The following is a 15,446-nucleotide window of genomic DNA, read 5'->3' as shown; positions in this document are numbered from 1 at the left end:
ATTAGTTACTCAACGCACGGAGGCAACGCAGAAAGCAACGCCTTGTTCTTACCTTTACTAGGAGATATAAGGTTTTAACGTATAATTTGATATTGAAACATAAGTGAAAAATTTGAAGAATTTAGGTGTACAAGTGTGTAAATATGGCTCTAGATTATTCCATTTTAAGCAGTATTTGTGTAGGTATTGTCTGCGTACAAATTATACACATAGTTCTGCCATGGCTGTATGCAAATATCATTGGTCCCACCTTCTTCGGACCGAAGATAAATTTATGCCAGATGGGAGCGTGGGCTGGTATGTTCAACATTTTTTCAAAATTATTTATTAAACTCATTAACCTCATAACTGATTAAATATAACTCTTGTATATATATAACTCTTGTTTGATACCTGATATTAACATAAGTGATAATACATTTTTTTTACCTATTTTCAATCTATTTAAAACATTTTAAAATACTTTTGCAGTTAATTTGTCATATAATCCAAATATAACATTAAAGCTTAGTTCTTTACTTGCAGTTGTTACGGGTGCCACTGATGGAATTGGAAAGGCGTACGCCAAAGCGGTAAGTTTAAGGATCAATTATTTTTAAAATTATTTCAAAAACTTGATTGGATCACATTTTTGAAATGTGAACAGAATATGCGTTATTTCACTGTTGTAACTTTAAGTCCGAGAACTTACTTAAGTATAAATTAAACTATGATTAAAGATTAAGCATTTGCTTAATGTCAGGATAACTAAACATATAAAACATTTATAATAATGTATACTATTATAATATAGTGTATACTTGATAATTGTAAGACATAGACTCTCCTACTTAAGGTCGCATGTTTACAATTCACTAAGAGAGCTAAATTTTATTTTCCTAGCTCGTGTCAATGGCTTTGTGACCAGTATTGAATGGTTATAGTGACAGGTGTCAAATTCTTAAGGGTATCACAATGGCCAGATTCACCAATATATTGAATCATTACAACCTGTTGAAGATGCACAACATAAATTCTTGCAAATATTGAACGGCGTCAAGAGATCAGCACCGCAATGAAAATAGCTATTCTTCAAGATCTGCAGCAATTACTTCATGTCTTCGGACGGTCCCAGTAACCTAACCTAACCTAATCCACTTGATAATCATTCCGACGTTTTTCATTTTTTAGATACTCACGTCTAGTACATAATTGTGAACGCTAGTTTCTTTTAATTGTCTTAATTGTCTTTTAATTGGTTATAGTGACAGGTGTCAAATTCTTAAGGGTATCACAATAGCCAGATTCACCAAAATATTGAATCATTGCAACCTGTTGAAGATGCACAACATAAATGCTTGGAACAACTTGAACGGCGTCAAGAGATCAGCACAGCAATGAAAATAGCTATTCTTCAAGATCTGCAGCAACTACTTCATGTCTTCGGACGGTCCCAGTAACCTAACTTAACCTAATCTACTCGATAATCATTCCGACGTTTTCTATTTTTTAGATACTCACGTCTAGTACATAATTGTGAACGTCAATTTCTTTTAATTGTCTGACAATAAATAAAATTTACTATATGGTATATTTAGTTCAGTATTTTGAACTTCTTGCATAACTACACGTTATAATTACAATAACTTATGATATCATTTTATTATAGTTGCAAAAATAATTTTATAATATAATCGATCAATCAATCAGCAAAATAACGTATTTGTGCAATTAGAAGCAAGATTAACATTGTAATATAATTTACAATTTAAAATCATTTTTCTTTTTTTTCCATAAATATATAAAAAGTAATGGGTCGTATTACGCAGACGATTAAATAATCGGTAATCACTACATTTGTTAAAATCGCCGACATCACTTGATCACCAACGTGACCACAATAGCACCAGTGAAAGGACTAACCTTTATCGTTAGTGCGTTTTAAATTTTATTTTAAGGCACAAATTTGAACAGAAGTTGCTAGTGAAATTACTTAGTGCTTGTGGATGCGCATTGGTTATTTATAATTTTTGTCAATAGTAAATAGTGGATAGTATTACAAAAAATATACGATGTGTACCGCGCAAAAAATCTGTTACTCTGGCTGCACAAATCCCAAAAACTGAAATGCCAATAGACAGGGTGATTGTAAGGTATAACTTTACAAAAAACTTCAAAACTGAACTTGGCAACAAAAAGGATTGGGAAGACTTGTCCAACACCCAAATAATAAAAGAAAACATGACAACATGGTATACAGACGGCTCCCTCACCAATGAACTAAAGCTAAAGCTGGTGTTTATGGACCAGACAAGAAATACTGGCAAGCACTGGAAAATAATGTAACTATCTTTCAAGCGGAAATATACGCGATAGATAGATGCGCCAGTTTAAACTTTGAACGTAACTACCAGAATCGTAAAATCGCAATACTAACTGACAGCCAGGCAGCTATAATGACACCCATATCCTACCAGGTATCATCTAAACTGATATGAGAGTGCATTGACAAGCTGAACATACTCGGCTGGAACAATCAGGTATACCTAATATAGATTCCGGGACATGCTGGTATCCAAGGCAATGAAGAGGCGCAACCCCAAGAATAATAAGCCCAGAACCATTCTATAGTCTAGGCAAAGGGACTCTATCTATTCTTATGAATGGTGCAGAGAAAAAGAAAAAGAAAGAGAACTCTATTTGGAAAGGATACCAGGACTCTCACAATCTAAAATGCTTCAAAGATTGCATATCATAATCAAAAAGCAACCTAAGAATTATTACAGGATTATTGACCGATCACTGTAGATTGAATAATCACCTATCGAAGTTAGGAATTCAATCTAACTCAGACTGCAGATACCGTAGAGAAGAGAGAGAAACTACATACCATGTGCTTGGGGAGTGCCCGGCACTGATGCACAAGCAGAAGAAACACCTAGGAGGTTATTTCATGGATCATAAAGATTCAAGACTAGGAAAGGTAGGCATTATGCTGTCTTTCATTAAAGAAATCGGATTTGGGGAAATACTCTAACCCGAATAAGGGGCACAATAGATCTTTTAGGTCGCAATGCAAAATTCTTTCTTTTCTTTTCTAATAATAACAATAATATATCCAACTGATCATTTTACATTATTTTTAGCTTGCTAAGAAGGGCATTAATGTGATTCTCATAAGTCGTTCACTATCTAAATTAGAAGCTGTAGCTAAAGAATTAAGTAAGTACATTATTTATAAATTACTTCTCGTAAATCCAAAATATAGCTTTTCATATTTTCAGCTGATGCTTATAAAGTTCAAATAAAAATCATTGACATTGATTTCAAAGATGGTCCACAAATATATCAGAAAATTGAAAAGAATATTACAGGTCTTGATATTGGCATACTTGTTAATAATGTTGGCATCTGCTATTTATGTCCAGAATTTTTTATCGAGTATATTACTTGTTACCCACAATTCTTACGTGATATTATATCAGTCAATATACATTCAGTTACTCATATGTGCGCTCTAGTGCTGCCAAATATGATTGCGAAGAAGAAAGGTGTTATCATTAACGTATCATCCATTTCTGCAGTAACACCCAGTCCTTTAGTTAGTGTGTATGCTGCTACGAAGGTAGATTTAAATCAATAACATATGTAAATAATACCGGATATTATTTCTAATACCTTATTAATACCGCATTAATAATATATCTATATCTACTTTATGATACATATATCTGCATACCTACTTGTATACCTACATTCGCACTCTCTTTTACAGGCATTTGTGGATAAATTCAGTGATGAATTACAAACAGAATATCAGAGTCAAGGAATTATAGTGCAAACTTTACGACCGTATTTAGTGGTAACGAATATGATGCATAAATTTAAGCCTAACTTATTCGCTCCATCCGCAGAAGTATATGTAGACTCTGCTTTGAAAACAGTTGGTATTACTAGTCAAACGAATGGTTACTTTCTACATACATTACCTCAATTTATCAATCATTTGCTTAATCTTATTGTCGGTCGTCACATCACTAAAATACTTCGTTTCAAATTATTGAAGATTGTACGAAAGCGTGCTTTGAGTAATTTAGATAAAAATAAATAATTTCTTTAGAAAATCAGTGCATTTTAGCTGCTTATACTTTTTAATAATTCTATTGATTTTATTATTATATTTAAATGTTATATTTTTTCAACATTAACTATGTAATGTATTAATTTAGAACAAAATACAACTTTACAATTCTAGATAAACTTAAAATGATATTTTTTATATATTATTAAGAAAACATAACCAACACAAATAATATAAAATAATATTAACACGTGGAAAAAGAAATGATTTACTAATCGAAATTTATAATTATATATTTTGTTGGAATAAAAGAACACACAAATAATTATCGGTCTATATAATATATATCATTATAATAATAGCCGTAATTTTTTCTTTTAGACTTGTAGGAAAACAGCATTAAGTCTGGTTGAAGGTCTAGTCAAGTCTGGTCATCACTTTTAAAATATGTTAAATGTTTTTTTGTAACATATGTTTCTTGTTGTGTTGTGTACAATATGAAATATTAAAATTTTGAATACTAAAAATAAATTTATTTTAATAAAAGAAGTATTTATAAGTAGTATTAAGTATTTAATTATTAATAATAATTATTATTATTAATTATTAATAATAATTATTATTATTAATTATTAATAATAATTAAGTATAGGCCTTTTCTTTTGTAAGCATATTACAAAAGAACAACTGCTTATTTTAAAAATAATATATGATACATCCATTGCGGTGCGGTGGCTTATTTAGTCTAACCTTTTTGAAATCGCTTAACTAATAAGTAGCTCAAATCGCTTGGTTACCAAAACTAAAAATCGTCTATTGTGGAAATCGTCTATGTCATACTAATAAAATGTATGAAATGTAGGTTTCAAAAGACGAATTAGCATGGCAAGAACTGTTGGGCGCAAGAACATTATCTTGGAGAAGCCGAGTACGAGCACACACCGGTCATGGAAACTTAAGGCAGATCTAGATGAAGCATTACGACGGCGGCTATGTGTACGCTTTGTAGAGTTGTTCGGCGAAGACACCGATACCGAAGAAATGGCGAAAACCCTGAATACAGCTGAACCAGAAAAGAAAACAAGTCCCTTGCATTATACCTCATTTGGTTGGGATACGGAATTATTATTAATAATAATTATTATTACTTATTATATTATTAATTACTAATAATAATAATTATTTATTGAGGAAGTGGCTAAACAAACCATTATGAATCTAATTTAATGTAATATGGCGTTTACACTGTCCGAAATTGGCTAATTTCGAATGAGTCATTTAAAAGTGTTTACATTCGTTATATTTCATTTGTTCGCATTTCAAACAGCTGATTTTTCTACTTGCCTGTTGATTTGATTTTTGGCCTGTACCAAAAAAATATTGTATAGAGGTTAAATATACCTTCAAACCTTGCAATATAAACTGAAAACATATTTTTAACTTCGATTAAATACTTTTTCGGAAGTAGAAGTTCTGAAAAGAGGTGCATCGTTTTCAAGGAAATGCAACCACTAAACATTTGTTTAACTTTTTTTGTAAATATGTCAAAAACAGCTTTCTCAAACTAAGATCCAATGGATCTCAATAGCGCTTGAGATTTTGTATGCAAAAATCAGTCATTTACTTCTCATTTTTGATTTTTGACCAAAATCAGCCATTGGAAGCCAGTGTACATGCCGTATAAAATAATTGCGCATACCAATTCTAAAAATCATTTTCAACACTTATAAAAGCCATTGTGAATGAACATCATAGAAACTGTCAAACTGACATTTCAACTAAAAAGAAAAACATTTGCTTTGGCATTGGCACTTGACAATTGAGTGAGTTTAGAATTTTTATTATTATTTTGAAAATTGTAAAAATACATTTTTATAATATATTGCATACAAATAATGAAATCAAAAATACAAAATGAAATCATGAACAAACTTTATGCTATTCTTAGTTGTGTAAATAGTTATTGTGCATAAAAGTTGCCTTACGTAATGTTGGAGCAATTTACGTTTCATTTTTCTTTTCAGATTTTCATGGCCAATACTGTTTTACAATTGGCAAGGAAGTACGGTGTAGTCGTGTTTTTTCCAACTTTTACAGTAACAACTATATACGCTGATTGGTCACATACACGTGAGTGGAAACGGCAACAAAGACTATTACTTAAGAATCAGGAGCTACTAAAAAACTAAAGTAAATATGGTACTTGGAATCGATAAAAAGTTTGCATGGGTTCTATTGCCAATGCTCGGTTTTGGAATAGGACATTATTTGGACAAAAAAGAAACTGAACGCATGGTTAGATTTCGTGATAAGAGCGCTTTATATGGAAGACCAGATGGTTCTGATAAGGAGCCATCATGGTGATTAATAGTAGCAAAAACAAAAACTCAAATGTTTAATTTTAGTAGTAAATTAAAATAAAATTTACAGAAATCTATCTATATTAGTGTTTTGTACATGAAATTATAAAGGATTTATTGAAGCAGTGCATTGTTAGTGCAAAAACAATCTAAATTGATTTAACTTAGATATCATTTGCGTCATTTTAAATCCGAAAAAATCTTATGACCATTTTAAAAGCGATGGTGAGCAAATAAATATCAAATCACAAATGTAATATTAGTTAACTATCAATTATATTTACTTGGACATAATTGTACAAATACCCTTTTTCTTGCAATTTCAGTAATGTTGGTTGGAACGTATATCTAAACTTGCCTGTCTACCTAAGATTTTATGAAACAAAAGGCACAAAATCACAGCAACATTACTTGCGAAAGAAAACTGAATTGTAAACAAACAATTTCTGTGGTCAAAGACCAGAACAAACAATGATAAAATTTTCCCAAATGCACACACAAAAGCCATAAACCTATCAGCATAAAGATTATCTTAATCTTTTTTTTTCTTCTCTAGGTAGTGTACGCACGTTTTGACGCTTAGTAGGGATTCTTTTAAATTTTTATCACACTCTCTACATTAGGTATTGGTTGTATATATTTGTGCTAGTATAAAGTTGTATAAATGATATATACGTTGAAACGTTGTTAAACCATCAAAGAAATTGAATTTCTCTAAAATAATTGAATATTTTTCATACACAGCATACAATTTATAAAGAGATTAATAGAAGTCTATATCGCCGTCACACAAGCGTAGGGTATTCAGTGGAATCTTTACACAGAACTTGTTTTATATTGATTTTATGACCTGACATCGAGTGTTTTTTTTATTATTTTTTAACCGAAATGGTATTTACTCAAAGCCTGTGTATAAATAGAGTCCAAATTTTGTGTGTGCTCTTAGTTTCTTGTATGAAATTTTCGTCCTTTACTTACAATAACGTATGCTTCCCTTCTTCAAATGTGTGCCACAACAAATAATAATGTTTTAACTATCCCTAAAAATACTCCTTCACGTGTACGGTTCAAAATTGTGCTAATTGGTGTATCATTTTAAGTGTATATCTCTTAACGTATCAATTATTTTGCTTTTATTTCGTACACGGGCCCAAAACTTACAATATTATTAATTTGGAGACCCTGGACTATTATAATTTAATCGACGCTAAAAAAAGATTTAACAGAATTTATATTTTTAGTAAAGTAACAAAAATTTCAAACAATAAGCACAGTATTAAAATGTTTCTTATTGTAATGGATCCTAAGCTTCAATGACAAATAAAAGGTATATAAACTGTTACTAAACCTAAAAGAATTCTTAGAAGTTTAGGAGAGAGAAATTAAGTATGACATAGTTGTAATACCTGGTACACAATGCAAATTGCAACGACAAAGTTAGAGAAAATTTCTTTCTTTGACAAAAGTGCATTCAATCTTTTTTTTTGCAAAAACCCTTATAAGATTGGGATTCCCGTTGAAGTTAGAACTTTCTTAGAAAACTGAAAATAGGTACCATTTCACCTTTCATGTTTAAAAACATTTCTTTGAAGTGTTTGAATTCAAATAAAATTAGTGTGAGCTTATCATTTGATATTTCGTATAAGAATAAACGTAGACCCTGGCAGCTAAGCTAGCTTTCTTTTATGGTAGTTGAACGATTATTCGCTTTATTTCTTTACAAATAAATATATTAAATGAAGTATTAAATTACATAGGATTAAGAAGTATTAAAGAAGGGAATCAGATATTAAAATCACTATTAGGCCACAGCATACTAAGAGAGTTTGAAAAGTAGACACTCACAGTACCCCATATTTGTAAAATCTCTTAATGAATAATAATACTTCATGCTAATTAAAAATACATTATTTTTAACTAAAATAAAAAAAAATTATGTATGAAATGAGTATGTAACTAAATATCATTGGCAGTCGGCCACATTAGAGATAAGATTTAATTAAATCGGAAGAAGAAGACACATAGTATTACCACAAGAACTTTTATGACACATTCAACCTATTTACGGATATAGTCACTAATTCTTACTACTCAAGACTAAGGAAATAATTTGTTGCTTTAATAAAGTTTAAGGAATAAGATCACTAAAAAAAATTAACAAGGTAAGGATGCAATTAATAAAGTTATTTCCAGTCGGAGAGGAATAGTGTTATCCGCTTTCTATACTAACCAACACTTTTAATTGTAGTCATTAGAAGATAACACTCTTCCAACGCTTACATATCCATAGATCATTATCAAATGTTTCATTCGTTTCTGATTGTAGGAAGATTTTTTCACGTGAGTAATCAGACATAAGTTGAATATGACATACTTGATTATCCTTTTTAAAGTATTCTGAAGATACGGCCTGTTAAACCGAGAGCTTAAAATGTTAGGAATTTTCTGACAATTCATTGGATATGCAAGAAAAACTACTTTTTTTAATCAAAGAATTATGATTCAATCAGCTATTTATTCGCAGCTAACACTACTATTCTAAAAGAACACGAAAGTTACAAGAGAGTATTCATATGTAATACTACTAGCTTATTACAGATTCAATTTGAAAACATCGAACAAAACGAATTTATTTCACGATATATAAACCCCTTCAATTAACCCACGCACGCAGTCGGTGCTGAACTAAATTTAATGATTAGATTGCAGTTATTTAAAACTAAATTTTTGGATCAGTTTAGAACTAAAATAACTACTAGTATTTATAACTAATTAACGCTATTACTATAGCTTATCAATTAATAAGCTATATAGCTCACAGATATATAGACGTAATACCAGTAATAATTATGGAGTGCTTCTGTATTGAATTTTGCATTAATATTGCTTTTTCTTTCATTGAACATAATTTGGCAACCAATTTTCAAATCATAAATTATAAACGTGCTTCTCCTACTATCCCTGTGATATATGTATTAATGAAAGGTTCTAAATCCCGAGTACCAATTGTAGTCTACTAAGCTGCAAACGAGAGAATTGTATACAACATATACAAGAATTGTATATAAATGAAAAATTCAACAAACCAATTTATATTCATTGTTGCCGCAGACAATTGAAATTGGAGGCGTGCTGTGCTTAAGTATGCTGTGATATTGTCCAACGGTTTTTATTTTGTACACAACAACTGCGCTCAGAGCAGATTTCTGGTGCCTATTTCGCAGTGTTTTGGTTACGGTACCTGTGCGCCTTCGTGCGCTCTTCGAAAGCAAAGTGCTTCTGCGAAAGTAGAAATCTGAGAGCGAATGGCAGGCGATCAGCCAAAAAAAAGGCAGTTTTGGTTTTGAATAACATTTGTGGATGTGTGGACGCATAAATTTGAGGAAATATTTTGTTTTTCGGAACAGGTAAAGAGAAACTATGTATGGAGGCAGAAACTAGTTTTCACTTGCAGCATCTAAACAAGTCTCTGTCTTGATAATTCAGTTTATTTTGAATCTTCGAACTGCATGTGTTGGCAGTGACCTCGCGGAGAAATGAATTCGATTTAAAGTGAAATAAAAAAAAAACATATAAGATGATGTGTGAATCGGAAAGCAACAAACTCTCGTCTATAACTGGCCTTGATAATAGTAAAAAATTCTTGAACAAAACATTGCAAGATTACGAAGTAATTTCAGTGATCGGGAATGGTGCATTTGGTACTTGCTTTAAGGTGCGCGATAAGGCAACCAGTGAACTATATGCTTGGAAAGGCATTGACTATGAAGAGTTGAGTGAGAGCAAGAAGGAGTCGCTTGTATCTGAAATTAGTGTACTAAGTCAATTGCAGCATCCTAATATTGTACAGTACTACCACCATTTGGTGAACTATGAGGCCAAATCAATATTTATTGTTATGGAGTGCTGTGAAGGTGGTGATCTAGCGCAACTTATTACAAAAGCGCGCACTGAGTGTAAACGTTTCGAAGAGAAGTATATTTGGCGCGTACTGTTCCAAATTTGCAAAGCACTACAGGTTTGCCATAATAAAATTAAACAGGGTACAATTTTACATCGGGATATTAAGCCAGCAAATATTTTTTTGGATGCTGAAGGCAACGCAAAACTAGGCGATTTCGGTTTGGCACGTATGTTGCGTCGTAACGAAAACTTTGCAAAAACATTTGTTGGGACACCCTACTACATGAGTCCAGAGCTAATTAAAGGTTCAAAATATGATCGGAAATCCGATGTATGGGCCGTGGGTTGTCTCATATATGAAATGTGTGCTTTGCGTACTGCATTCAGAGGACAGGAATTTTCGCAGCTCTCAACAAACATAACAAATGGTAATTTTAAAGATATTCCTGCGATATACTCTACGGATTTACGTGAAATTATCGCCTTCATGCTTAAAGTTGATAATACAGAAAGACCTAGTATTGAAATAATTATCAGACATCCGATTGTAGTGCGCAATATAAGCGATCTGGGTAATGAGTTTCCAAAATTAATAGAAATTGAGCAAGACTGTTATGCCGTAGTGAATGGCGAAGCCCGTTGTAAACTGCAATTCAGTCCATTGGCAGATCTATCGAGCACTTTATTTTCAGAACAAAATAGCTTTAATGAGGGTTATGGTCAACGACGACTCAGTTTGACAGGAGCGTTTACACCTGATTTACGTGAAGAGTTATTTTATTCAGCTAGGCGTAGAATATTAACAAAATCAAACATAATACAACAATCAGATCCGGAATTGTACGAAAGCATACGCCGAGACGATTATGCTACTATCGATGATACTATTAAAATTACGGCAGCTACAACTGCTATAACACAAAAACCAACTACTCTTACTGAAAACGTTTTCGATAAGATCTTGCAGGACCGCTTGCATGCTATACGTGCACAGGAATCGTTGCTTAAACAAAAGGAATTGAGTTTAGATGAAAGAGAACAACGTTTAAATGAAAGAGAGAAAAAATTACAGCAAATGGAACAAGATCTACAGCAAAGACTCAACCACGCCGAGACTAAAACACCAATATTGCTTACAACTGCACCCACTAAAAAACAAATCCCTGCAATTAATAATTCAACTGAACGATCCCGTATGCCCCTACCAACGGAGTGCACAAGTATAACAAAAAGTATTTTTGTTGATCCAACACCACCACCTGTACCACCACGCAAAAGCTCCAAACATGATGACACATACTGCACAATCGAACCCAATGATACAATACTACAAGAACCGACAGTTGCTAAAATAAATCTGGCTAACTTACCAGTTGCTAAAAGCTTTTCAACATTGCGTCGCGTTACGTTTCAGTCGCCAAAAAAATTCATTAAATACGATATCGAAAATGCGACGGGTAAGTCTGCTACAAATACAAAACCGAATCAATTGAAAAAGACCCAACAACAACAAACACAAGGAACACAAATGCAATCAAGCGTTTCCAGTAAAGGCAGCGAGGATTCTGGTGAATCTAATGGTACACAACGTCAACGTAAGTCAATTCTATCGATTTTCGGTATAAATCGTGCAAACAAAGTGCAAGCTAAACCCGCAGCGCCAGCACAAATACCAACGCCTATAAAATCTTCTCCACTTAAAGAAAATGCAGAAGTGCTTTCACAATGTAAAACCTCGGATCTAACAAATATTTGGACAAAAGAAAATACACGTGCGGCTTTTGAGTTGTGGGCAGCAATGAATCGCGAAAATGGTCAATCTATTGCATCTGCACCACGGCACAAGCTACGCCAATCTGTAAGAGAACGTTCAACTTTACAGCGGAGTCGTTTACGTCGATCAATGATTGTTTCTTCGGGCACCGTTGGCATGCCAACTCGCGAACAAATCCTTGTGTAAATAATTCAACACTATTTACGCGTGTTCCTAGTTCCTACTAGACTGGAATTAAAATATATATAATATAATTGTTTTTTAAAAACATTATTCGATCGCAATACTATATATTCGTAATACATTGTATTTTATTTATATTAAGAGACAAATAAATTTATCATAATTATTTTATAAGCAAAAAATCCGTTTTTCATTTTCAATTCATAAAACTGAATGTTAATAAAATTCTTTGAAGTGTAACTATACGATACTACTTGCCCCACGTAAGTTTAGGTAACCAGCAGTTATATCTGAAGGTAGCTCCTTAACAATTGCATACTCTTCTGCATTGTGGTAGTGCAATTTTGTTTGTGGATCAGTATAGGGCGCAATCAGCCCAGATATATCAGAATACTTTTTAGCTGGCCGAAAAGATGGTGGAGAACTTAAAGAGGAATCTAATGTATATATAAAACAAAAAATTCGTTTTATTTATTTAAAATTCGTAAATTAGTTAAGTAGCCTACATGTTACTGCATCCTCTGGCCAAGTAAGACTTTTTTCTGTTGACATGATTTGTTTAAGTGATTTCCATATTAACTTCTTATTTCCTGGCTGCGTGTAAGTGAAATTTGGATTTTTAAATTTACATTTTGATTGCTCTTCAGACATAATTTACGATTATTTAAATTTGCTAGAATCGCGATATTTATTGTTTACAATAAACACTAAGCAAAACAATCATTGAAGCAACCCAGCAGTGTTGTAAAACGGTTGCAACTAGGCTTGACACTTTATATAAATTTGTAATATCATTTTATTCGTGTGTAAAGGGCATGTGTATTTATAATTATTTATATAAATTGTCAAATATATATATTTTTTAGAGTAGTTAAAAGTTCACTTTTATACTTATTTTTAATTGGTGAAAAAAGGCTGGTGGTAATAGAAAATAAAATAATTGATTGTATAATATTTATTGTATTTTGGTAATATATTGTAAAATATTTAATTTATTAGACCTATAATAATGACGATAACAGGAACTGACATTTCAATTTACACTATCATGAACTGTCATGAAGCGTGAAATTTGTTTGAAACGCTTGTGTGTAGTAGTGCATACCACAGAAATTCAAAGTATTCAGCATTAAATTTACTTAAAAGGTGTTCAGAGCTTCAACAATGGATCTAAATAAAGAATTACTAAACACGACAAAATTCGTTTCAAAATAAAAATCGCGAATCCCACAAACTCTAAAACATAACATTGTATATGTAAAAAAGCAGCAAATTTCGTCGTTCATGAAATAACATCACACTCTCTTCCTCTTCCCCCTCTTATCTGTCGAAACCGGTTTAAAAGTTCATGTTCATGTTACATTCGTGATAGTGTAAATAGGCCCATTGCTTATTATTTAAAAATAAATTTCACCATTTTCAATAGTATTATTAAATAGTATTATTATTAAAACAATTTAATTTGTTGTTTAATCGATATCAGAACTTAGTGGTGGGATCTCATATCGATTAAATACTAAGATTTTGAAACATATTTTTTCTAACAATATGTACGACTGAGTAATGATCATTATTATACAAAAAACATTTACTAAAACAGAATTAATTATTTATATTCTGCTTCATTTCTAAAATCAATCAATATCTTCAACTTTCTTTGCACAAAAACCTTCGCTACGTATCGTGAGCACTCCACAACTTACTACATTCTTTAATTCAAGATTCAAACATATGCAAAACGTTTTACAACACTTTTTCTGTTCATAAATTCGATGCAAAAAGTTTTAAGTTGAATAAGACGTTATTAAACGAAGTTGGAGTTAGAGAAATTTTTTGAATAATTCAATAACTTTATACTGATTTAATTTAATAATAGTAATGAGTGGCAAAACACAATTGTTTAAGAATTTAAAAAATTTTCGTTTGATCACATTTGACGTAACTGATACATTGCTTCGCTTTCGGTATCCGCCGCCTATCCAGTACGCCAAAACAGCGACAGAGCTTGGAGTAAAAAACATTAACCAAGAACAACTAAACGAATGTCTGCGAAAAGAAATTAAAGCTATGGCAATAGCACATCCAAATTTCGGCCGCAGTACCAATTTAGGTTGGCAGCAATGGTGGATACAATTAGTAAAAAATGTATTTCGTCATGTAAAACCAAATATACCTCCCGAACAATTGGACATGTTGGCAGAAACTCTTTTACGAGAATACAGAACGAAGGAATACTGGTCATTTATGGAGGGCAGCGTAGAATTAGTACAAAAAATACGTGATGCTGACAAATTTGTTGGTATTATATCAAATTTTGATCCCAGTTTATCGACAGTACTTCGGGAAATGGAAATTGAACATTTATTCGACTTTATTTTGACTTCTTATGAAGCTGGAGCACAAAAGCCAGACGCAAAAATTTTTTCCATACCATTGGAACGTTGTAATATTAAGCCAAATGAAGCTCTGCATATAGGCAATATGTATGAAATAGATTATGTTGGCGCCAAGAACTCCGGATGGTCAAGTCTATTAATAAGTCAAGATAGCAATAAATACGAGAATGTAGAAGTCATGCATGTTTATGCAAGCATTAAAGATGTGATAAATGCGTTAGAAAATAAAGATATCAAATGGTAGCACTTTATTGTGTTACCTTTTACAGCTTTTGTGCTTATAACGTGATAACAGAGAATTTAAATTAGATAAAATTGTAAATAAATTGTTTTATGTATATAATAAATTATGGTAATCCTAAACGCTACTTTATTTCTTATTGCAAAGTATCAATAGCAACAAGAAGATGTTTAAAGTTTCACAAATTTTTTTATATATATATTGCTTTTTTCTGGATTTAATAGTATGCTATTGTAAAACTATTTTCGATTTGTGTAGTATATGTGACTCCAGAGTACTTGCAGTCACATTCCAAAATACTGTATTCCAGTATATTGTACTCACACAATATCACGGGATGGTTGAAAGTTAAGTTTAAGAAATTTAAATCAACTTAAATTTAATTAAGTTGAGAAATTCTCACTTCCTGATGATGTATGCGAGTAAGAAAAAAAATCAAGAATCTTTAAAGCATATAACAATGTTCTTTGCAGTTACCTATGTCGTTACAAGTGAAGTACCAAATATGTAGCGCCAATTTTTTTTAGCT

General features: G+C 31.8%; 6 protein-coding genes across 6 annotated transcripts in view; 4 read left to right on the top strand and 2 right to left on the bottom strand.

Moving 5' to 3' along the window:
• LOC119670498 (tetratricopeptide repeat protein 17-like) overlaps window positions 1–15,446 on the bottom strand; it is a 46,208-nt gene that overhangs the window by 28,305 nt on the left and 2,457 nt on the right. The window lies entirely within an intron of this gene.
• On the top strand, window positions 66–4,090 carry LOC119666828 (very-long-chain 3-oxoacyl-CoA reductase-like). Its single transcript, XM_038076109.1, has 5 exons — window positions 66–297; window positions 526–572; window positions 3,126–3,201; window positions 3,264–3,604; window positions 3,755–4,090. Exons 1-5 carry the CDS (start codon window positions 144–146, stop codon window positions 4,088–4,090), a joined length of 954 nt encoding a protein of 317 aa, XP_037932037.1. The 5' UTR covers window positions 66–143.
• LOC119670503 (NADH dehydrogenase [ubiquinone] 1 beta subcomplex subunit 1) lies at window positions 6,161–6,501 on the top strand. Its single transcript, XM_038080777.1, has one exon. It carries the CDS (start codon window positions 6,257–6,259, stop codon window positions 6,422–6,424), a length of 168 nt encoding a protein of 55 aa, XP_037936705.1. The 5' UTR covers window positions 6,161–6,256; the 3' UTR covers window positions 6,425–6,501.
• On the top strand, window positions 9,513–12,404 carry LOC119670497 (serine/threonine-protein kinase Nek10). The gene has a single exon (XM_038080770.1). The coding sequence runs from the start codon at window positions 9,998–10,000 to the stop codon at window positions 12,281–12,283; it is 2,286 nt and encodes a 761-aa protein (XP_037936698.1). The 5' UTR covers window positions 9,513–9,997; the 3' UTR covers window positions 12,284–12,404.
• LOC119670502 (INO80 complex subunit C) lies at window positions 12,467–13,002 on the bottom strand. Its single transcript, XM_038080776.1, has 2 exons — window positions 12,787–13,002; window positions 12,467–12,717 (listed from the first exon to the last, which is right to left on the bottom strand). The coding sequence occupies exons 1-2, from the start codon at window positions 12,929–12,931 to the stop codon at window positions 12,521–12,523; spliced, it is 342 nt and encodes a 113-aa protein (XP_037936704.1). The 5' UTR covers window positions 12,932–13,002; the 3' UTR covers window positions 12,467–12,520.
• Window positions 14,075–15,004, top strand: LOC119670501 (rhythmically expressed gene 2 protein-like). The gene has a single exon (XM_038080775.1). It carries the CDS (start codon window positions 14,159–14,161, stop codon window positions 14,918–14,920), a length of 762 nt encoding a protein of 253 aa, XP_037936703.1. The 5' UTR covers window positions 14,075–14,158; the 3' UTR covers window positions 14,921–15,004.

Source organism: Teleopsis dalmanni, chromosome 1, assembly GCF_002237135.1.
Source record: "Teleopsis dalmanni isolate 2A chromosome 1, ASM223713v2, whole genome shotgun sequence".
Taxonomy (NCBI): Eukaryota; Metazoa; Arthropoda; class Insecta; order Diptera; family Diopsidae; genus Teleopsis; species Teleopsis dalmanni.
This window is presented reverse-complemented; position numbering and strand designations above follow the sequence as displayed.